This window comes from Cetorhinus maximus, chromosome 9 (genome assembly GCF_964194155.1).
Source record: "Cetorhinus maximus chromosome 9, sCetMax3.hap1.1, whole genome shotgun sequence".
Lineage (NCBI taxonomy): Eukaryota > Metazoa > Chordata > Chondrichthyes > Lamniformes > Cetorhinidae > Cetorhinus > Cetorhinus maximus.
The window spans coordinates 15704786-15729331 of NC_135887.1; the positions used below are offsets into that span (position 1 = coordinate 15704786).

Here is a 24546-nt window from a genome sequence, read left to right on the forward strand (position 1 = left end):
GCTGCATCACCCCCTGTAAACCCTGGCAGCAGGATAATGGCGTCTTCTGCGGCCCCTTCTGCCTTGGACTACCTGCTGGCCCTGCACCCCTCTTCCCACAGGTCGCTCTCCTGGAAGCTGCAGAGGGACACCTGGCCTCCTCTACCTTCTGCCCCTCTCTTCCTCCCCAGAGGCGGTGCCACCAGTGGAGACCACAATCCACATTACCAGGGTAAGGGAAGGCTGTCTGATACCTGGAAGAGGCCACAGTATCTGAATTCTCTGGGGTCCTTGGGGACAACAAGGAGTCCTGAAATGAAGCCTGAAAATGCTAACAATGTAGCTCCAGACAGAGATGAAGCTGCCATATACCAATAAGTCAGCAGCAGCAAACTATCCACCCAACTCCTCACTACTCTCACTGGTAATGCTGCTGATCCTTTTTATCCCACCCATGGATGAGGTTGTTGAAGTTGTCAGCTGGCCGCATGCCCGCTTTGCCCGTGCGACGAGCACAAAGTCACAAGGGAAAAAAAAAAATCAGCATCAACTGCCTTTTTAATGGCTTTAACTGGCCTCTTAATTAATGGCGGGCGCAGCTCCGGCACCTGCGCACGCCCGATCAAAACATCGCACGAGTGCGCGATGACGTCGGGACGCTCACCCGATGTCATCCGTACGCTATTTTACACTCGAGCATGTCAGGTGTGCACCTGTGCGCTGAGCAAAAAATTCTGCCCTAAGTTTGGGACACCCTATGGTGCAGGTTCTGATGCTCAGTTGGCTGTAAATTATCGCCTTGGGTATGCGGGAATCCTCCATGCAAAACAACATCGATTACAGAAGAAATTACTAACTATTTAGAGGAACGTGTGCTACATAGGCTTCTAAATGGTAGGTGATGTTTCATCGACCTTGTCAAACTAATACACAAGGTCAGATACAGGAAACACAGATGTGGTTTAAAAGGATTTTCAAGACAGTTGATACAAGACTGCACAAAAAAAAATATAATGGATAATGGATCTAGTTATTTTTTCATGGGATGTGGGCATCGCTGGCTAGACCAGTATTTGTTGTCCATCCCTAACGGCCCTTGAGAAGGTGGTGCTGAGCCATCTTCTTGAACTACTGCAGTTCAACTTTTCTATAGTGGTTGGTACAACTGAGTGGCTTGCTAAGCAATTTCAGAGGGCCTTTAAGAGTTAACCACATTGATGTCGGTCTGGAGTCATGTGTAGGCTGGTTAAGGATGGCAGATTTCCTACCCTAAAGAGCATTAATGAGCCAGACAGGATAACCGATGATAGTTGTTACCACAAAACACTATGGGTTGCAGACAGAGAAGTTAGGTTAGGCTACATGGAAATTTTTTAAAATTAATTCATGGGATTTGGGCATCGCTGGTTCGGCCAGCATTTATTGCCCATGCCTAATTGCCCTTGAGGAGGTGGTGGTGAGCTGCTTTCTTGAACTGCTGCAATCCATGTGATGTAGGCACACCCACAGCACTGTTAGGTAGGGAGCTCCAGGATTTTGACCTAACAACAGTGAAGGAACAGCGATATATTTCTGTCAGGATGGCAAGTGGCTTGGAGGGGAACTTCCAGGCAGTGGAGTTCCCGTGTTTCTGCTGCCCTTGTCCTTCTAGATGGTAGTGGTCATGGGTTTGGAAGGTGGTGAGTTCCGGCAGTCCATCTTGTAGATGGTACACACTGCTGCCACTGTTCTTTAGTGGTGGAGGGAGTGAATGTTTGTGGGTGGGGTGCCAATCAAGTGGGCCGTTTGTCCTGGATGGTGTCAAGCTTCATGAGTGTTTTTGGAGCTGCATTCATCCAGGCAAGTGAGGAGTATTCATACTCCTGACTTGTGCCTTGTAGATGGTGGACAGGCTTTGGGGAGTCAGATGGTGAGTTACCCGCAGCAGGATTCCTAGCCTCTGACCTGCTCCTGTAGCCTAGTCCAGTTCAGTTTCTAGTCAATGGTAACTCCCCAGGATATTGATAGTGTGGGGTTCAGCGATGGTAATGCCATTGAATGTCATGGGGTAATGGTTAGATTCTCTCATTGTTGATGGTCATTGCCTGGCACTTGTGTGGCACAACTGTTACTTGCCACTTGTCAGTCCAAGCTTGGATATTGTCCAGGTTTTGCTGCACTTGGACATGGACTGTTCAGTATCTGAGGAGTCATTAATGGTGCTGAATATTGTGTAATCATCAGCGAACATCTGCACTTGTGACCCTATGATGGAAGGAAGGTCATTGATGAAGCAGCTGGAGATGGTTGGGCCTACAACACTACCCTGAGGAACTCCAGCAACAATGTCCCGGGACTGAGATGATTGACCTCCAATAACCAAAACCATCTTCCTTCGTGCTAGGTACAACTCCAACCAGTGGAGTTTTCCCCCAACTCCCATTGACTCCAGTTTTGCTAGGGTTTCTTGATGCCACACTCCGTCAAATGCTGACTTAATGTCAAGGGAAGTCACTCCCGCCTCACCTCTGGTGTTCAGCTCTTATGTCCGTGTTTGAACCAAGGCTGTAATGAGGTCAAGAGCTGAGTGACCCTGACGGAACCCAAACTGAGCATCAGTGAGCAGGTTATTGCGCCTGCTCACTGCCGATGACCCCGTTCATCACTTTATTGATGACCAAGAGTAGACTGATGGGGCAGTAATTGGCCGGGTTAGATTTGTCCTGCTTTTTGTGTACAGGACATATATGGGTTATTTTCCACATTGCCATGCCAGTGTTGTAGATGTACTGGAACAGTTTGGCTAGGGGTGCAGCAAGTTCTGGAGCACAAGTCTTTAATACTATTGCCAGAATATTGTCACGGCCCATAGCCTTTGCAGTATCTAGTGCCTTCAGCCATTTCTTGATATCACGTGGAGTGAATCGAATTGGCTGAAGACTGGCATCTGTGATGCTGGGGACCTCCGGAGGAGGCCAAGATGGATCATCCACTCAGCAATTCTGGCTTTAGATTGCTGCAAATGCTTCAGCCTTATCTTTTGCACTGATGTGTTGTCTCTCCCATCGAGGATGGGGATATTTGTGGAGCCGCCGCCTCCTGAGAGTTGTTTAATTGTCCATCATCATTCACAACTGGATGTGGCAGGACTGCAGAGCTAGATCTGATCTGTTGGCTGTGGAATCGCTTAGCTCTGTCTATTGCTTGTTGCTTATGCTGTTTGGTATGTAAGAAGTCATGTGTTGTAGCTTCACCAGTTTTTACTTCATTTTTTAGGTATGCCTGGTTCTGCTCCTGGCATTTCCTCCTGCACTCTACATTGAACCAGGGTTGATCCCTTGGTTTGGTGGAAATGGTAGTGTGGGGGATATGCTGGGCCATGAGGTTACAGATTGTGTTCGAATACAATCCTGCTGCCGCTGATGACCCACAGCGCCTCATGGATGCCCAGACTTGAGTTGCTAGATCTCTTCGAAAACTATCCCACTTAGCATGTGGTAGTGTCACGCAACACGATGGAGGGTATCCTCAACGTGAAGACGGGACTTCAACTCCACAAGGACTGCGAGATGGTCACTCAACTGATACCGTCATACACAGGTACATCTGCGGCAGGCAGGTTAGGTTGGTGAGGATGTGGTCAAGTATCTTTTTCCGTCTTGTTGGTTCCCTTATCACCTGCTGCAGGCCCAGTCTAGCGGCTAGGAATGGAATTTTCAGGCCCCGATGGGGGCAGGTATCACGGCGGGTGGGGGGAGCATTATGGTGAGACGGCCAAAAATCGATTTCATGCCGCCGTGAAACCAATTTGCGATCGTCCACTCCACCCGTCAACGGCAGACCTCATTTCCCGTCACCGCACATCAGGAACCTAATTTCAATAGTTTAGGATCTCATTAGAAGCCCTGCTCACTGGAATCATCCCCCCACACTGGATCATTCGGACATGTTGGCATGATTGCACACCGACGTGTTTCCCAACTGTACGTAAGCAACATGCACCTGGAGAGCTGCACTTCGCTCGGGACTTCAAGGTTTGTTTGCCCACCTTGCTTCGGGGCAGCACTTGCGCTCATCAGCACCAGACTTCACAGGCAGCACCACACCATTTTTGGTGTTGGGGGGGGGTGCTCACAGGCAGGTCTCCACGTACCAGACCAGCCGTAAGGTATGTGTGGCTTTTCAATGACCGCAGGGCTAGGGCTGTATCCCAGGGTTCGTGTGGGGGCACATGTTGATCTGTTTGGCTGAGGAGGCTCCAGAGGAGGTGAGGCCAGATGGAGATGTGAGGGTGTGTGTGAGAGAGAGCGCGAGTGGTGATGTTCCTTGAGCTGACAGAGAGTGAGATGCCAGTGAATGTGCGATGGCCTTGTAGGTGTGTGAGTTCAGAGTGATAAGATCCTTACCTTACCCTGGCAGCACAGATGAAATCATTCATCGGTTTTCTGCACTCGATGGCCGACCTTGTGTGCAGCATTGGCACTGATCACCTCTATCACTGCCTCCCAAGCCAGAGCGGTGAGACTGATGGGCCTCCAGCAGCCAGAGTGGGGGAGTAGAGGACATCACGGCAGGCCTCTATGGCATCCAGAAGGCATCCCAGGGATGCGTCACTGAATCAGGGGGAGCTGCGCTCTTCTTGGCTTTTGGGGCCATGTCTTCACTGGAGCAGTCCTGCGATGCAAGCATTGAGAAATGTGCTAAAATTAAAACAAAAAACTGCGGATGCTGGAAATCCAAAACAAAAACAGAAATACCTGGAAAAACTCAGCAGGTCTGGCAGCATCGGCGGAGAAGAGCACAGTTGACGTTTCGAGTCCTCATGACCCTTCAACAGAACTAAGTAAAAATAGGAGAGGGGTGAAATATATAAGCTGGTTTAAGGTCGGGAGGGGTGGTGGGGGGGGTGCCACATGGCCGCAGTTTAAATGTTGCGCCACGTGTGTGGAAGCTGCAAGATAACGATATGGCGGGCAAACTAGAGGCCGCCCGCCAGCGAGAGGGCACATTTCCTGTGGCTACATAATTAATGAGGTGGGAATAGGATGGTACAGCGCATAAACCTACCATTGCAGCCGGTGGGTAAAACTACTTTTTTCCCCACCCGCTGCCACACTGTGTGCAAATCAGGGACAATTCCGTCCCACGTCCTTCAGCATCACTGCAAAACAAGATTGCAGAGTCTGACCGAGCCACTCTTGGTAATGGACATTGAAGTCCCCCACCCAGAGAACATTCTGTGCCCTTGCCACCCTCAGTGCTTCCTCCAGTGGTGGAGTACTGTTTTATCGGCTGGGGATGGGGGGTCGGGGGGGCCACGATGAGACGACGGGGCAGTATGTGGCAATTAGCAGGAGGTTTCCTTGTCCATGTTTGACCTGGTGCCATGAGACCTCATGGGGCCCAGAGTCGATGTTGAGGACTCTCAGTGCAGTCAGTCCTCCTGACTGTATACCACTGTGTTTCCACCTCTGCTGGGTCTGTCCTGCCGGTGGGACAAGACATACCCAGGGATGGTGATGTTGGTGTCTGGGACATTGTCAGTAAGGTATGACTCTGAGCATGACTGTGTCAGGCTGTTGCTCGACTAGTCTGTAAGATAGCTCTCCCAATTTTGGCACTAGCCCCCAGGTGTTAGTGAGGAAGATGTTGCAGGAACAACTTTGTTGTTCCCAGTGCTTAGGTTGGTGCCACGTGGTCCGTCCAGTTCCATTTCTTTTATGCTTTTTAGTGGTTTGATACAACTGAGTGGCTTGCTAGGCCATTTCAGAGGGCGTACAAGAGTAAACCGCATTGCTGTGGATCTGGAGTCACGTGTAGGCCAGACCAGGCAAGGATGGCAGATTTCCTTCCTTAAAGGACATGAGTGAACCAGATGGGTGTTTACAACAATCGACAATGGTTTATTTTAATTCCAGATTTTTACTGAATTCAAATGTCACCGTCTGCCATGGCAGGATTCGAATCCAGTTTCACAGAGCAATACCCTGGGTCACTGGATTACTCATCCAGTGACAATACCACTACTGTCCAGGGCTAAAAACCATGAGTTCCATTCTAAAATATACACAGAATACTTTATCGAAATTACTCATTATTGTCATTAACATTTAATTGTAACCATATTCTGAAAAATGCAACTTAACAAGACTGACCAAGGCTTCATTTTAAAGCATTTGAATTTAAACTAGCTAATTGAATAGGATTTGTTAGGATATTTACGTAACCTTGTTTACAGTGTGTTCACTGGCGAAGTAAAGAGATGCAGAGAGAGAGAAAAATCATCCTTTACATTTGAAGGAGAGGTAAACATGCAAACTGTCCATTACACACTTGAGTGGTGATGCTTTTTGATTTTTTGGCAGCTATCAATTTATTTAGCTCTATTTGCCAATGTTTAGGGCTTCCAAAAATTATTGAACCAGAAGTTTAAATTAATGCACTCCTTTAAACAATGACCTTATAAAATTTTAATTGATTACATTCACGAAAGGAAAATATGTACTTGATAGTTTATGACTTGCTATTTATATATATAAAAAAATACACTGATCCAGATTAACTAAAATTGTAGAAAAATGAACATTTTTTTGATGTACCAATGTGCTGTCACAGAATTCTAAGATTAAATAAATTTCCATTGAATCAGGGAGGTACTGCAAGGACCGAGGTCAAATTACAGAGCAAATCAATCATTATAGTCTATATCTCCTTTTAGCCAAATAGGGACCAAGAAGCAAGACTGGTCTGTCTTTCCCTCCTTCTCTTGCCCTACCTCCAGCCGCCAAACCAAAAGAAACCTATATTGAGGCACAGAAAATTCCATTTGTACAGCCACATTCAGGACCATAAAAACAAAAAACTACTGCGGATGCGGGAAATCCAAAACAAAAACAGAATTACCTGGAAAAACTCAGCAGGTCTGGCAGCATCGGCGGAGAAGAAAAGAGTTGACATTTCGAGTCCTCATGACCCTTCAACAGAACTGAGTAAAATTAGGAGAGGGGTGAAATATAAGCTGGTTTAAGGTGGCGGGGGGGGGTGTGAGGGGAGAGAAGTTGTGGCGGGGAGAGAAGTTGTTGGGGGGTGGGGGGTTGTAGAGACAAGCAAGCAGTGATAGGAGCAGATAATCAAAAGATGTCACAGACAAAAAGAACAAAGAGGTGTTGAAGGTGGTGATATTATCTAAGAGAATGTGCTAATTAAGAATGGATGGCAGGACACTCAAGGTACAGCTCTAGTGGGGGTGGGGTGGAAAGACTGACAGGGCATTACAGGTATAGATTTAAAAATAATGAAAATAGGCGGGAAAAGAAAAATCTATATAAATTATTGGAAAAAACAAAAGGGAGGGGGAAGAAACGGAAAGGGGGTGGGGATGGAGGAGGGAGTTCAAGATCTAAAGTTGTTGAATTCAATATTCAGTCCGGAAGGCTGTAAAGTGCCTAGTCGGAAGGTGAGGTGCTGTTCCTCCAGTTTGCGTTGGGCTTCACTGGAACAATGCAGCAAGCCAAGGACAGACATGTGGGCAAGAGAGCAGGGTGGAGTGTTAAAATGGCAAGCGACAGGGAGGTTTGGGTCATGCTTGCGGACAAACCAAAGGTGTTCTGAAAAGCGGTCACCCAGTTTGCGTTTGGTCTCTCCAATGTAGAGGAGACCGCATTGGGAGCAACGAATGCAGTAGACTAAGTTAGGGGAAATGCAAGTGAAATGCTGCTTCACTTGAAAAAAGTGTTTGGGCCCTTGGACGGTGAGGAGAGAGGAAGTGAAGGGGCAGGTGTTGCATCTTCTGCGTGGGCATGGGGAGGTGCCATAGGTGGGAGTTGAGGAGTAGGGGGTGATGGAGGAGTGGACCAGGGTGTCCCGGAGGGAACAATCCCTACAGAATGCCGCCGGGGGAGTGAAGGGAAGATGTGTTTGGCGGTGGCATCATGCTGGAGTTAGCGGAAATGGCGGAGGATGATCCTTTGAATGCAGACATTCATGACCTCAGTCCTAAAACATTTCAGAGTCACTCAAGTCCTTTTGAAGTGTATTCACTTTTCCAATTTTAGCAGCAATACAATAAATTACCAGGTTATCAGTTTTAATGATGTTGGTTGACAGATAAATGTTGGTCAGGATACTGGGTGAAACATTCTTACTCCTCTTTGAATTGTGTCATGCAATTTTAAGGCACCTGAGGGCCTTGGTTTAAGTTCTCACCCAGAAGATGGCACCTGACAGTACAGCACCAAAGACAGCCTAGATTCTGTGCTCAGGTCTTTGGAAAAAGGTTGCATTCACAATCTTCTGATTCGGTCGCAAGGCTGCTACCTCTAAGCCAAGAGAAAAACTAAATTTGAAGTAAGGAAAAACGTTTATTTACGTAGACAAATGTTCTGAGAACACAAAAACCAGATGGAATCAAAAAGCATTTTAGTTTGTGTAGAACTGCAACAGGAAAGAAGTGTTGGCACAAAAAGAGGTTAATAAGGTAAAATGCAACCACACTGAAAAATGAGTGTAATTATCGAAGAGGTCAAAGAAGAAACATTAATAATTGGCTGGTGCAGAGACAATGAAAGGCGGTGATAAGCACAATATCAGCAAAAGTGCAACTTGTCATTTGATAAACCCTGCTTCCCCTCCCCTTTGTTTGCTTCCTCTAGTCTCAAGTTTTCCTTTCTATTCTGCCTAATCCACTTTTTCCACAATTTAATACCAAAAACAAAGCACTGCCAGTACCTGAAACAAAAACAGAAAGTGCTTGAAACAACCAGCAGGTCAGTCAGCATCTCTAGAGAAAACAGATAAATTAATGTTTGGGGTATACAGCTGATATCAGATGCAGATTGACTTGCTGAGTGTTTCCTGCACTTTCCATTTCTGTTGGGTTTTTTTTTAAAAACCAACTTGTTGTATTAATTTATGTGGTATATATATTTTTTAAATCTCACATACTTTGCACCTAGCTTGAGTGGAGTTTGTACCCATATAAAGCTAATTACTCATGTGTATTTCTTCGATGCATTTGATCATACCATTAATCACCCTTCACTTTTCATCTTGCATTCCACCAGCATTCTACATCTCCATTACAAAGTATACAGTAACTGGGTGTTGATCCAAGCCACATAGTTCAAACCAGACTTCACAGTTCACAGCTGGGAATCTTTAAAATGGAGGACTATAGTCTGAACCGAATTTGCAACAGGCTCAAGGGGCTAAGTGGCCTATCTTCCTAGAAGGAAGACCAGCTAGAAAAAAGGAAATTCCTTCCCATATTGTTCCTTTTGTGAAAGAGGAACAGAGAGAATGTGCATGTGTGGAAGAGAATAATAAGGCAGAAAGTAGCACAAATGCATACTACACTACTGAACTGCTAAAGACTGTAGTTGAAAAACACCTTTTCCGCTTGTGCGATCCAGAAGAAAGAAGAGAAAATAGAAAGCTAAATATTACATAAAAGCAAAAAAAAAGCATAAAATCATGAATAAAAGAATACATGAACATGCCCAAACTTGCAGTTTGCTGGAAAGGAGTGGTGACAAATTAACAGTTTTTAGATCCATTCCGCAGAACCACACTTCCTGTTTAACAGTTATACATTAATGGCAGCCTAGATTATCTATCCCACCCACCAAGCTAATGTAAGCAGACTTATAACAAAGAATAAAGGGAAGCAAAGAAATGACAGAAGCACATAACAGATATGAAGGTGTTAATAATGATTGGCATACCCACTGATGCTAAACCTAGCTCTAATTATATACACACACAAAATATAAATTTAAATAATACACACAAATGTATTAAACACAATATATACATGTATAATATACACACATGCACACCTTTAATCTACGGTGCTGCAACATATAATGTGTCAAATGTTTGAAAAGAAAGCCATTCACTTCCTGATGCTTTTACTGACCTTAACAATGTGGCTTCTCCTCAAGGGCAGGAAGCAGAGATTTATGAGCAGCATATAATCAACAGAAACTTCCCACAGCTATTAACCTCTAATTAACCTCAGGGTGTGCCTCTTGAAACCATTAGCCCACAGGAATTACCTGAGCAGTGGCATTAAAGGACTGGCCGGGTTAAACAGTGTTCTCTCAGTCACGAATCATAACCAAGTGTCAGATTATGTGGGCAGCGCCATGGTAGGTGAGGCAGTTACTAAATGTTATGGCACTTCTCTAAGATAAGCTCTCTCTAACCATAGCTTTGCATGAGCACATTCTTCAGGAACCAAAATTATCCATGTTTATTCTCAGTTGTCATAGGATTTTTTTTTTAAAGATTACTTATTTATAATGTTTATTGTCCCATTTTGTCAAAAAAAACTGAAAATGTCCACAACCAATTACTTTGATGGCAGCTTCAGCTGGCATTAGTGTTGACTATGTTATCGTAATCTTCTATTGTTGCAGAGAATAGGGTCACCCCACGTTAGAATACCAAATGATTCATTATTGAAACTTTGCAATCATGTCAGCAGCATACTACTCAGCCTTTGCATAAACATCGACTTTCTATTTTAGATGACTTGCAGCTCATGTCAAACAGACTTCCTCATTGCTGGCAAACTTGGAAGGCCAAACCATATTTACAGAATCCAGTAAATTACTGCAGTTTATTTAGATGAGAGAAAAAGTCCCAACTTTGCTTATGTCTTAACATATAAACACTACAACTTGCGGCTTTAGCTGTAGATGTGCAAAAATGTAGTGGTCAGTTAGATGCACAAATCCAAAAAACCCAAATGTTCAGAAAATAGATCTATTGATAGCACATTGGGTGGATGCGCTACATGATATGGTACTAAAATAAAAGACAGAAAAAACACATGGTTGATCCAAGCTAGATTATCTGATTTGGGGCATAGCGAGGCACTATACCTCAAAAACCTTATGCTACCTTCCAATTCCAAAAGTCATTTGCTGCAAGTGTACTTTGCAGATATTGGGTTATGTCAACTATTATGTCCTTCATGTTTAAATACTCCAACAAGAGTTTGCTTGTTTAGGTTCAAAACTTTTTTTTTGAAAGAAACACTCAGGTGAAACAGTGGAGGACACATCAAGAGAGCATAGAACATGCATACATCTGCTCTCTATTAAGCTTGCTCTTTTCTCTCCCTGTATTAGCTATCACCTTCAAGATAGGAGAGAAAACTAAAGAGTTATAAAAAGTGAAAGAAACATCTACATTATCAGTAAATAGCATGATACATGGTACATCATTGTGCACTTTAGGACATAAACATGGAATCTGTTTATTGCAAAACAAATATTTTATTCAGTTTTCAGCACTTAAAAGGGTCCTGCACAGAATGCACCACAAAGCCATTAATCCGATAGTTTACATACACTTCAAAATGAAATGGCACAGTAACTGGGGCGGGCAGAAATGGGGAGGGATATGAGTGAAAAGACGAAGAAGTTAAATGGATTTTAACTCAGTGGCTTCTAGTGCATCTGTTCTATCTTGACTTAACTATAAAATGTCAGCTGCTGTGGTTCAAGCAGATCAATTAAATCTAATTTTACGTTCCTCTGCACCATAATGCTAATTGAAATCAAATTGTTGCTTCAATATCGATCACCAGTTTTTGGTATAGATTTAACACCAGCAGCAGCCTGGGAAAGGATACATCCACGGATCTTACTGAGATCACACAGCACCCAAAATTAAGATTAAAGCTTTAATTGTCAGCTGTGGCTCAGGGCTAACACTCCCGCCTTTGACTCAGAAGGTCATGGGCTCAAGGTTGAAACTTGAGCATAAAAATCAAGGCTGACATTCCAGTGCAGTACTGAGAGTGTGCTGTGCTGTTGAAGGTGCTACCTGTCGATGAGACGTTAAACAGAGGCTCTAGTGCCCAGCTCAGAAGGCAGGCAAGGTTCCACGGCACTATTTTGAAGAAAAGCAGTGGAGTTCTCTCCAGTGGCCTGGCTGATAACCAGCACCACTAAAACAGGCTAGTCATTATCACATTGCTTTATCAGGGACCTTCTTGTGCACTAATTGGATGCCATGTCTCCTAAATTGCAACTTTATTGGTTGCAAAGGGGTTTGAGACACTGAGTTCATGAAGAGCTCTAAATGCAAGACTTTCATTGAGGAACTTGAGAAAATCTACACCAAACTTACAGCAACAGTTAGCACATCCCTGCCATCCAAGCAGTTATTAAAGCACTTTTCATTATTAGGCAAGTCCAAACTTACAAACACCACACATAATGTCAACAGAAAAGCATGTTGACATCTTGCCTAATGTGACACAGGATGCCATGATTCACAGCAACGTTCAGTAAGTTATGACAACTAAATACAAACAAAATTAATTGTAGTGAGGTCAACTTTACTGTAGAATCTTCTAGAAACACCAAAGCAGGGAAAAACTACTGCCTCAAATATAACGCCCCCTTCAGTGCTAACTTAACTGGAACATCATTGCATTAACTGAATATTACCAATATGTTGAAATATGTAAGAGTTTCAAGTTGAGTGAAACACGAGTGGCTGTGCGGCTTCTCGAGCCAATGTTGTAGAGAGTCATAGAATCACATTGGGACAGGAGGCGGCCATTTGGCCCTTTGAGTCAATGCCAACTCTCTGTAGAGCAATCCAAATCAGTCCCATTCCCCCACACTATCCCTGTAGCCCTACAAGTTTAATTTCCCCTACACAAAACATTGCATAGTGTTACACACATAACATAATCGGGTAAAAAAAGAAACAAAATTAAACCTACCTGTATTACTTCTTTTCTTAAGTTAATGGTACGGAACCAATCGCTTAGTCGGGGGTAGCTCTCCAGTTCAGATGTTCGCTCACTGGGTGTTACCTTATGCTTGCATTGTAACTGCTTACTAATATATTTGACAATTTTCACCTGATAAATGAAAAATAAACTACGATTAGTTAGTATAAACCACTAAATAAAATGACAACTAAAAAATACTGAACACTCAATAAACAAGCCCAAAATATATGATTACAAAACAAAAATTTGAACACTGGGTATGACAACTAAATAGAATGAGCTACACAGATGCTACTTAATTTAAAGTCTTTTCTGAACAATGTTAAAAATGTAACTTTTTGGAGCAAAGATGCTACCATAATTCTCCAAGGAATTAAGTTTTGAATTTCCTCAAGTAGTATCAATGGTGGAAGGATGGCTTAGAACAATTATTTTTCAATTCCACAGCTGGTATCATTTTAATCTTTTGTTTCTGCTGCTAGTGGAATCAAGTTTGGTCGTTTCAGTCCAGCTCCAAGTGGGTACAAGTTCATACTAGCAAAACTGCTTGCAAGTCAATACTAATTATCAAACAATCACAGTCATAGAAATCACAAAGATTGACCATTGGCAAAGAGATGTGTCACTGTGAAACAGTACTGAGCGCCCCTCTGAAGTTAAGGATGAAAAAACTGGTGCTGGGGCAAAGCAGCAGAAGTTTAAGTCTGCATGCTATTCAAGGTGTGGCTGAGTTGACAATGAAGGCATCAGATTCCAAAACATGATAAAAGAAGAGTTCACCAATAATCACCTTTCTCTTAAAGGGCAGATGGAACTTAATGGGCATACAGTAACAAAGGCCTGAATTTTGAAGTAAGAGCAACAGTGAGGCTAACAGTGTTCAATATTGTTACAGGAATAAACCAGACAGCAACTTCTGGTGTCCACACATGCGCAGTCAAACATGAAGTCAGGAAGTTGCTGTCCAAGTTGCCCTGCTGCTCCGGAAGCTTCATTCCAAGAGTAACAATAAAGTGTGAAACTAGGCATTCAAATTATGGAAGGGCATAAATTGGTGGTACCTGCCCACAAGATAATCACTTAAAACGCCAGAAAAAGTTAGGGTTTATTCATTCAATATTTAAGAAGCATGATAAGTCTAAATCATTACTATAAAACCTCTTTGGCACAGGACATTTATCTTTAAAGGTGCGGAGTCTCATTCCTTCAAATTTTAATTAGTGTTCAAGATTTTGAAAAGTTAAATTTTGCTTTCACTCTTTTTTCCTGTCTTTTAACTCTCTTAATCCCATCTTTCTTTCCCTCTATTTGCTTTCTATACATTATTTATCATTGAGCTAAACGTTTAAACTTGTACTTCTCAGTTTAGGCTCTGTGTATTCAGTAAGGATTCTTTGAACTAATTGGTTAAGGGACACACCATTACATGCCCTGTTCAGACAGGTCCAAGATTTCCTGCAGAGGGCAGTGTATTGTTTTGCCTCTCTAATAACCACAAGTTTTGCAGAAGTCCATAGAAAGTCCACATACAAGTGTAAATGCAATGAATATCTCGTATGATTTGTTTACCACCAACCATAAAATCCAGACTATAACTACTACATCCAGTCATTCATTACACATTGGCAGTATTAGTGGATATTGAAAACAAATAGCACCGTAAACAGCTTTTAGCTAATGTATTTAGTGTCTTAAATAGATTGCAAATAAGTGTTTTTTTAAAATCTGTGAAACTAAAATTGCAAATAGGAAATGTCTTAGTTTTTGTAATAACTAATTTAGTTGCACAATAAAGTAAGATTGTCTATTGTCCATTCTGTTGTGCTGCATAATGATTCATTAGACACCATAAATTATATATTCATTAATGCAAAATACTGCGAGGTTTTAATTAATGTTCAAGATTTACTGACAGTTTTACTGACAGATGCCATCTGTGACCAGCTACCAGAAGTTGCAAAAGGGCAGCATGAAACAACTAACCTGCACAACACCATGGGTCAGATCAGAAAATCATCCTTTGAGGAATGACCTACCACACCGCTTATGCCCTGTGCGTAACCTCACAGTTTGCCAACATACCACTACTCAAAAACTTGGATCCTAAAATTTTACAGCTTATGAAGTAACCAAATCTTGGTTTAAGAATTCAAATACATAACAGGCTTTATTGTACTCTCTCTACTTAATACTTTCACTTAAATCATTGGCTAAACCACAAGGCCTTTAAAAATAAATCAGGTTAGTATTTTTAGAAAATGCCACAGAAATTGCCACAAAGCAAGATGACTACTTGAATTGTTGGTGTTTTATCCATGTCTGCTGTACAGTGTAAAAGTTTCAACCTTTTAAGCTTTATTCGAACTTGCCATAAAAAAGACTGCCATTTATACCTGGCTTTTCACAATGCCCAGATATCTCAAAGCACTTTACAGCCAATTAAGTACTTTCTGAAGTGTAGTCACTGCTGTAATGTAGGAACTGTAGGAAGGTAAACATAGAGGTCCCTTTTTTAATTCTCTTGGAGCATCGATATGTAGGATTAAGATATCTACCATTGCAAGAGCCATTTATTCTGCAGGGTTGAAGTATATGAAATTAAAATCCAAATGAAGAAACACACATCTTGGTTCACCTGCCTGCTGTAGTATCACTTCAATATTGTGCCACAATAATAGGGCCTGGGCTTACAATTTGTCATTTAAGTTCGCAACCTCATGCCATCAGAGCAGAAGCAAGGTAATTTAATATAAAAGAGGGTGATGACAATTGAGGGCAAAATTGACCTTCACACTTTCTAATATCCAGTTACTGAGGCTTTAATTAATTTGTCTGCTGTCCTGCCCATTGAATGGTTTATGATACCAGAAATTATAAAATCGTGCAAAGTTTGAGCTGCTGTATTTTGTTTTTCTAATAGCTAAATGCTGAAGTGTGAACATTGACTTTTAAACAGCTACTTTGGCAGCCTTCTGGCTCGTGAGACAATGGCTTGCACTGTAGTGGTCAAGTCTGTGTTAAGTATCGAGTGGTGTGGCTTAGGAGCCCTTTTTGGCACAGCAGTCTCTGCCACATTTGCTGTGGAGGCGAGAGTGGGTTGAGAAGGCACAGGATGAAAAGGTGCAGGATTTGCTGGCCTCCGTTTTCTCTGGGCCCCCTTCTTGGCTAGCTGAGCTTTCCATTTCTCCTCGCTTCTTCCAATGCCCCTCTGAACAGTCAACCTCCAGAGGTCACAGTCATCAGCGACAATCTCCCAGTTGTCTGTGTAAATGTCCACCATCATCTTACCTTGCTTGCAAGTGGTCTTGTAGTGGAGGTGTGGACATCCAGCAGGTCATTACTTAGTGGTCAATTCACTGTGCAGAAGGTCTTGGGTATACAGCTGTCATTCATCTGATGAATCTGGTTGAGCAATGAGTACATGCTGATGGAATTATCATGCTCCAGGGCCTCTGAACTGGTAAGAGAACAAAGGTGGAAACTGTTCAGCCTTTTCTCCTGCCTAGCATATGTTGCCCAGGTCTCCCTACTCTGCACTGAGGACGCAGGCTTGGTAGACTTCTGTGCTCTGGGTCAAGTTGTTGTTGTTCCACACACTTGCTCAGTTTAGACATAACAGCTGCAGCTTTTGCAAAGTATGTGTTGATTTCAACAACATGAGAGACTTTCTCACGCCTGTAAAGAGCTTGGTTTGATTGTCTGCATCAGAAAGACAAATCATGGACCAGGGTGTTGCCATACCACCATTTATCAGCGCTGACAATGCTGCTGGTGGTTGTTGATAGCTTCACATATCTAGGTTCCACAATCACCAGCAAACTGACATGTTGAAATCAACATGCACAACAAGAACACTTGTGCACCAGTTCCTCAGGGTAGTGTCCTAGGCTCAGCCATCTTCAGCTGCTTCATCAATGATCTTCCTTCCATTATAATGTCAGAAGTGGGGATGTTCGCTGATGATTGCACCATGTTCAGCACCATTCACGACTCCTCAGATACTGAAGCAGTTCATGTCCAAATGCAGCAAGACCTGGACAATATCCAGGCTTGGGCTGACAAGTGGCAAGTAACATTCACGCCACGCAAGTGCCACGCAATGAACATCTCCAACAAGAGAGAATCTAACCATCGGCCCCTTGATGTTCAATGGCATTACCATCACTGAATCCCCCACTATCAACATCCTGGGGGTTACCATTGACCAGCAACGGAACTAGACCAGCCATATAAATACTGTGGCGACAAGAGCAGGTCAGTGGCTAGGAATCCTGCGATGAGTAACACCTCCTGACTTCCCAAAGCCTGTCCACCACCTACAATGCACAAGTCAGGAGCGTGATGGAATACTCTCCACTTGCCTGGATGAGTGCAGCTCCCAAAACACTCAAGAAGCTTGACACTGTCCAGGACAAAGCAACCTGCTTGATTGACACCACATCTGCAAACATTCATTCCCTCCAACACCGACGCACAGTAGCAGCAGTGTGTACCATCTACAAGATGCACTGCAGGAATTCACCAAGGCTCCTTATCCTTCCAAACCCACGACCACTACCATCTGGAAGGATAAGGGCAGCAGATACATGGGAACACCACCACCTGGAAATTCCCCTCCCAAGTCACTCACCATCCTGACCTGGAAACGTATTACCATTCCTCACTTTTGCTGGGTCAAAATCCTGGAACTCCCTTCCTAACAGCACTACAGGTGTACCTACACCACATGGACTGCAGAAGGGTCAAGAAGGCAGCTCACCACCACCTTCTCAAGGGCAACTAAGGATGTGCAATAAATGCTGACCCAACCAGCAAAGTGAATTTTAAAAATATTTAAACAACATTCTCTAGGATTGAAAATGAACAATTATAATCAGTGTAGTATATAAAAGAGGAACATTGGGAGTATTTGAGCATTGCTGAAAAAGAGACATGCTGTCAAAGCTTTTTGTCTTGCACTCATCAGGATAGCTCGCAAGAAGTTACCAAAATGTAATGGAGGAAACAACAATTTATACTGCATGAGAAGAGTGTGCTGATTGGTTGGCAAGTGGGCTCTGATTGGTGGGGGCATTGCCATGGAGAATGCAGCATAGCACAGTTAACTGCCCAGATTTGTTCCAATTCAAACTGGACAGGTCGACTCTGATTGGTCATTGCATTGCCCCTGGGGAATGAACCAGGGAATGACTGACTGTTCCTCAAGCTTCTGTTTAGTTGAAAAGGGCACAATGTGTGGTTATGTTCCTTCTGTCTGCAAAGGACAGGGCCCGTGTGTGAATATACGTGGCTTCTAGCACTATGAGCCCGACGGGCAATCTTAACTTGGTTTTCAGTGTAACTCTTGGCACAATCAGGATTGTTTAGTAGGTGTTGTCCAATTGCGGTATCACACCTAATGTTGGACACTACGTTTTGAGTTTTGCAAGCACGGGCTGGTTGGGTACAGTCAGTACTTAGCCTGCCGGGAGCAGCCGAGGGGAATGTGCTGTTTGATACAATCCGCCAATCGTTGGGACGTACAACCTATATACCTGGCATCAAACCGGCACTCAAATTCATATACCACATTGCTCATTTGTCTGATAGGCAGAACATTTTTTGGCTTGATGGCAGCATCCTGTTAATGAAGAGTAGCACTCACATTGCTACTGCATAATAACAGCGTGCAACAGCAAGATGACAAGCTTAGATGCCATGTCTCTTCTATCAGCAATATTGGAGAATCCTTTGTACACAGGTGATGTAATTGTCCCACATGGAAGGTATCAAACAAGCTTTCAATTTAAAAGATCAGGTAAATGTTTTATGCTATCTATTTTATAAGTTTTGGTATCCTACGTTCCAACTGTATGTATTAACTATACTCACATGAAAAACAAGTTATATACTGTTGCAAAGATCCATGGCATTAAATGATTCAAACAAATTTAAGGCTGCAAGTGGCCAACTCTGGAGAGGCAGGGTGAGCAAAGAGATGAAAATAGGCCAGAGGTTCCACGCCTGCTCCCTCATCCACTAAGCACATGAATTGTTGTAAGATATACAGCAGAACATCATTCACAGCTGTCACGCACTCTGGTTCACTTGCTAACTCTGCATACTCCTGCGATGTGTTTTCTGTTGTTATGTAACCATCTTTGTAGCACCTTGATATTGTCGAGGCTCTTATTTGAATAGTAGCTGTTTAAGCAAGTTAGCAGAGGGATTCCCATTGAACATTTTTCAAATATAAAATCGCTGTCATGTGAAAAGGAAAAGAATTTTAAAAAAATATTGTCCTTGTCAATTTACAAGGGAGGAAAAAATTGGGTAGAACAATAGCTTTTGGCTTGATTAACTTCAGAGGTCAGGTAAATATATTATCTTCTGAAGCCTAAAAGAAGAATTTTAGTTATTGACCCTCCTTCCCAAAGAAAAAAAATAAACGAGAGCGAAATACTTTAACAAGTCAGAATTGTTTTGATCATTGAGATTTATATTATACAGATAAAGAAAAATATTGAAATAATGCTTTGTGCAATGTTGCTATAATGACAGCCTATGATTCATCTCTAATTTAATGCAGGTTGTGGGTTCTCATATGACTGAACAATCTGATTTACGCGGAGCATGTTTTCCAATGCACAAAGGCATAAAATGACAGATTGACTGAAGTGCTGATCTTTTCTCAATTTCCTTTGGGCTCTCTTTTCTTGACTAGCTAGACTGATCTTGCTTCAAACTTTCTCGTGCCTTTGTGAATCTTATACCACATTTCCTGTCAGAGGCATCATGCTCTCATATGTCAATTCAGATGCCATGATTTCCTATTAAATTGATTTTTTTACGCAATTCTCATATCTTTGAAACTGACAATCACGTAGGATTTTATCAAGCTTCAGTTCACCGTAAGATATTTTCTTGGCTCGTCTAGTATCATGTATTCAACGAAGTTGCAAACCCACCTTACTTGTGCCTTTACAATCATTGCCTCCATGCTTGTGCAAACGACAAATTTTCATTATCATTCCTAGGTAAACTAGGTGGAAGTGAATTGAAATTTTTCGATTTCTTAAGTGGCAACTGTAACTGACTGACCTAGCTGTCACACACATACAGCAAGTGTGTTATACGTCTCTCCCTATCATAACTTTGCCTCCTAATTCTCCTGAACACACATACTCATTTTCACACCAGTGACCAACTCACTAAACATTTTGAATGGTATCAGCCATGGCTGAGTGGGTAGCTTTCTTGCCTCTGAATCAGAAATTAGTGGTTTTGAGCCCCATAATTCTGGTTAACGCTCCCCTGTACCAGTGCTGAGGGAGTGCTGCATGGTGGGAGGAGCATTGCTGAGGGAATGCTGCACTGTCATTGGTGCCATCATTTGGATGAAACAGTAACCAAGGCCCCATCTACCCTCTTGGATGTAAGTTAAAAGATCTCACAGCAACAATTTTGAAGAAGAGCAGGGGTTACTGTCTGTCCCTGGGCTAATATTTATCCCTCAGTCAACATCATTTTCAAGGCAAGATAATCTGTTTTGTTTTTAGTTACCCCCTTCCCATGACATGGCTGAAATCAACAGCTTGCCAAGTGAGTAACCCCAGGCACAAATCTTTATTTTAATGCTTGGAGGTCAGAGATGTTTCAGGGAGTATTATTTTACTCCTAATTACAGCACCATAGAACATTAGTAATCTGAGGCTATGATCTGCATAATGTGTTTTTGGGGCAAACATTAAAACAAAGCTGTACGTGTTTTGTGGTTTTACTCCAAGTGCCTTGCACTCTATGACCTGTTTAGTACCGAGATATCATGTATTTGAGGTTTCTATTTAGACACAACTTTTTACTGCAAATAATCCTTATCCCAAAGCTGAACTTAGTCAACAACACTAAATTGGTCTCAAAATGAGATTTCAGCATAGCAGAAACAGGTAGTTCTGTTAATTTTGCAATAATTTGATATGCCACAGCTGATTTAATTTTGTTTGGGATTCTGCTGAAAATTGGTTTAGGATTCTTTCATACACTTTCCTATTAAGTCCTATGAAATCATGAAAAGTATTTAAATTAATTAAATGAAAGAGCTGCAGCTATGAACAAAAATAAATAATCAAGCCCCAAATTCTAGCATTTGGTTACCAATATACTTTTTTTAAAGAATCAATTTTTTAGCTTAAATTGAGTGCTTTAAGCCAATAACCTGCAACAAACAATTTGGCCCAACTCCAGGCAGCTTATTTTACAAGCTGTTATTTTTAGTATCAGGTACCCTGTGTTTCAGACAGTCTTGACTGGGGAACTTTCCATTCTAGTCCCCTGGGCATACAGATGGTAGATAGTATTATCTGTTGTAGCAAGAAAACGAGTGCCACTCTTTTTTTTAAAAATCCCCCAAAAGCCACGTCAACAGAGGTGTTGGAAATACATTTAAATAGCGGTACAAATCTGATGGTAAAAGATAGTAAATGCAAATTGAAAGCCTGTTAAAAAGAATTATTCCAAGTTATATTTTGTGTGACATTTAAAATGAAAACTAAAATATTCAGGAAACAAATCTTTGTACAGGCTAGTTTAAATAATATATAATCAGGTCACCTGATCAAGGAACTAAAGCAGATGAATAGCTACATCACTTAATTAGCAAATAACTTCCTTTAAACCTCTGAAAACTACCTTCCACATGATTTCATAATAATGTCTTCATTCTTCAACCCTGTCCACCCAGGAATGTGTCCATTCTCAGTCAAAACTATCAGCCAAAATTCAGTCTCAAAACCCCAGACAGTCCGCTTCTACCTCCTTCACAAAATCCACAAACAGGACTGTCCCGGTAGACCCATTGTGTCAGCCTGTTCATGCCCCACAGAATTCATTTCTTCCTACATTGACTCCATTCTCTTTCCCCTTGTCCAGTCTCTTCCCACCTACATGCACGATTCCTCTGATGCCCTACGTCATATCAACAATTTCAAGCTCCCTAGACCTAACCGCCTCCGCTTCACCATGGACATCCAATCCCTCTACACCTCCACCCCCCACCAGGTAGTCTGAGGGCTCTCCGCTTCTTCTTGAACAGAGGCTGAAATAATCACCATCGACCACCACTCTCCTGCCTGGCTGAACTTGTTCTCTCACTGATCAATTTCCCCTTAAACTTGTCTCACTTCCTCCAAATAAAAGGTGTGGCCAAGGGTGCCCACATGGGTCCCAGTTATTCCTGTCTCTTTATGAGGTATGTAGAACATTCCTTGTTCCAGTCCTACTCAGAGCCCCTCCCACAACTCTTTCTCCGGTACATCGATGACTGTATCAGTGTCACTTCATGCTCTCATCTGGACCTGGAAAAATGTATCAATTTTGCTTCCAATTTCCACTCTTCTATCACCTTCACATGGTCCATCTCTAACACTTCCCTTCCCTTTCTTGACTTCTCTGTCTCTATTGCTGGTGATAGACTGTCCACCAATATTCATTATAAGCCCACCAACTCCCATAGCTACCTCGACTACAGCTCCTCATACCCTGCTTCCTGTAAGGACTCTATCCCACTCTCTCAGCTCCTTCGCCTCCATTGCATCTGTTCTGATGATACTACCTTCCAAAACATGTCTTACTTCTTCCTTAACCAAGGTTTCTCCCCGGCATACTGATTGACAGGGCCCTCAACTGTGTCCAACCCATCTCCCACACCTCTGCCCTCACCCCTTTCCCTCCCTCCCAGAACCATGATGGGGTCCCCCTTGTCCTCACTTTTCACCCCACCAGCTCCACATTCAAAGGATCATCCTCTGCCATTTCTACCTACTCAGCATGATGATGCCACCACCAAACACATCTTCCCCTCACCCTCACCCCCCCATCACCATTCCATAGAGACCATTCCCTCAGTGACATCCTGATCCACTCCTCCATCACCCCCAACACCTCAACCCCTTCCCATGGCACTGTCCCATGCAACTGCAGAAGGTGCAACACCTGCCCCTTTACCTCTTCCCTCCTCATCATCCAAGGGCCCAAACACTCCTTTCAGGTGAAGCAGTGCTTCACTTGCACCTCCTTCAATTTGATCTAATGCATTCGCTGCTCTCAATGCAGTCTCCTCTACATTGGGGAGACCAAACGCAAACTGGGTGACCGCTTTGCGGAACACCTTCAGTCTGTCTGAAAGCATGACCCAGATCTCCCTGTCGCTTGCCATTTCAACACGCCATCCTGCTCTCATGTCCGTCCTTGGCCTGCTGCAATGTTCCAGTGAAGCCCAACACAAACTGGAGGAACAGCACCTCATCTTCCGATTAGGCACTTTACAGCCTTCCGGACTTAACATCGAGTTCAACAACTTCAGACCATGAACTCTCTCCTCCATTTTCAGCCCTTTTCTAATTTTTAAAAAATTTATTTACTTATTTTCATTCATTTAATGTTTTGTCCTTTTTTTAAACCTCCTTTTTTCCCTACCACCACCACCCCAACAAAAGGGCCATCTGTCACTTTTCTATGTTGTTCTTTCAGAGCACTGACCCTTGTTCTGCTATTAACACATTCTGCTTTCTTACCTTTATGCCACTATCAGCACCTTCTTTAGCCTTCATCACTACCATTAACATTCCCTTTGTCTTATGCCCATGACATACATCTTTGTCGATCACTCCTTAGCCCCCACCTATCACTGACCTTCTATCCTGCTTTACCTGCTCCATTTCCTCCCTTAAACAGTATAAATTCCATCACATTTCTACTTCTCTTTAACTCTGAAGAAGAGTCGTGCTGACTTGAAACGTTAACTCTGTTTCTCTCTCTCCACAGACGCTGTCAAACCTGCTGAGTTTTTCCAGCTTTTTCTGTTTTTATTTCATATTTCCAGCATCCACAGTATTTTGCTTTTATCTTGGAGAAGGATTGGATTGGGGAGGAGGAGGGTGGGGGGGGGCATTGTGGAGCACGGGAGGAGGGCGAGGTGCAGGAAAAAGACACAATCTAAGGTTAGATTAGGGTGACCAGATGTCCCCATTTTGCTAGGACTGTCCTGGTTTCTCATTAAACATCTCAGTGACCCAACCATTTCCTCAAAATGGTTCAAATGCCCCAGTTTTCAGCTTTCCCATTTATTTTGCAGAAGCAGAATAAGTTTGAATTGAATATGGTTTGCATTTGCACCCTAAATTTGCTGCTTTGGCCCACAGCGCAACATTGTATTTCTGGATAACGCTTTTTTTTCAATTCATTCATGGGATGTGGGTTCGCTGGCTGGGCCAACATTTATTGCCCATCCTTATTTGCCTTGAGAAGGTGAGGCGGGCAAGAAATGGCTGGCAAGTTTTGGGGGGGGGGGGTGGGCGCACTTGTCCAAGTTGTTTACACCACACAGCGTGGTTTCCTCGGGACTTGGCAGAGACTCAGCTTTGAAAATATGTAAAGGCACCAGTTTATGGTCACTTCACTTGTTTCAGGTAGCACAATGATAAAAATGGAGAAGTTGCTACACCTGAGGAGCTACAAAGCAAAATCTGTCCGCGTTGTGAGGGAGCATTACCTCGGTGTCCCAGGTTTTCACTTTTGAAAATATGGCCACCCTAGCTTAGACAAAAGCTCACTTTCTTCATCAATTGCCTCTTGTGCTAAGCAAGTAATGAGCTGCAATTATGGAGCTGGTAGATATCTGTTTGATCTAAGTCACACATCTGATCAAAACCAACTTGGAAACAAAGGATTTATTATAGGAGGAAAGAACGGAGGAGAAAGAGAGGAAAATTGGAAATGTCAAAAGTTTGCTTTTTTGAAAAAAGGGTTTATAGGAGCATTACGCTATTGTTTAAGTTTGGCTTTTTTTGTGGTTC

At 42.9% G+C, this 24546-nt stretch overlaps 1 protein-coding gene across 9 annotated transcripts in view; it reads right to left on the reverse strand.

Moving 5' to 3' along the window:
• Positions 1–24546, reverse strand: part of LOC144684399 (kinase suppressor of Ras 1-like) — a 202577-nt gene that overhangs the window by 86071 nt on the left and 91960 nt on the right. For all 9 annotated transcript variants that reach the window (XM_078548123.1, XM_078548128.1, XM_078548121.1 and 6 more), the window contains exon 2: positions 12704–12844. In XM_078548123.1, coding sequence (XP_078404249.1) covers positions 12704–12844 — 141 coding nt within the window. The remainder of the gene's footprint in view (positions 1–12703; positions 12845–24546) is intronic.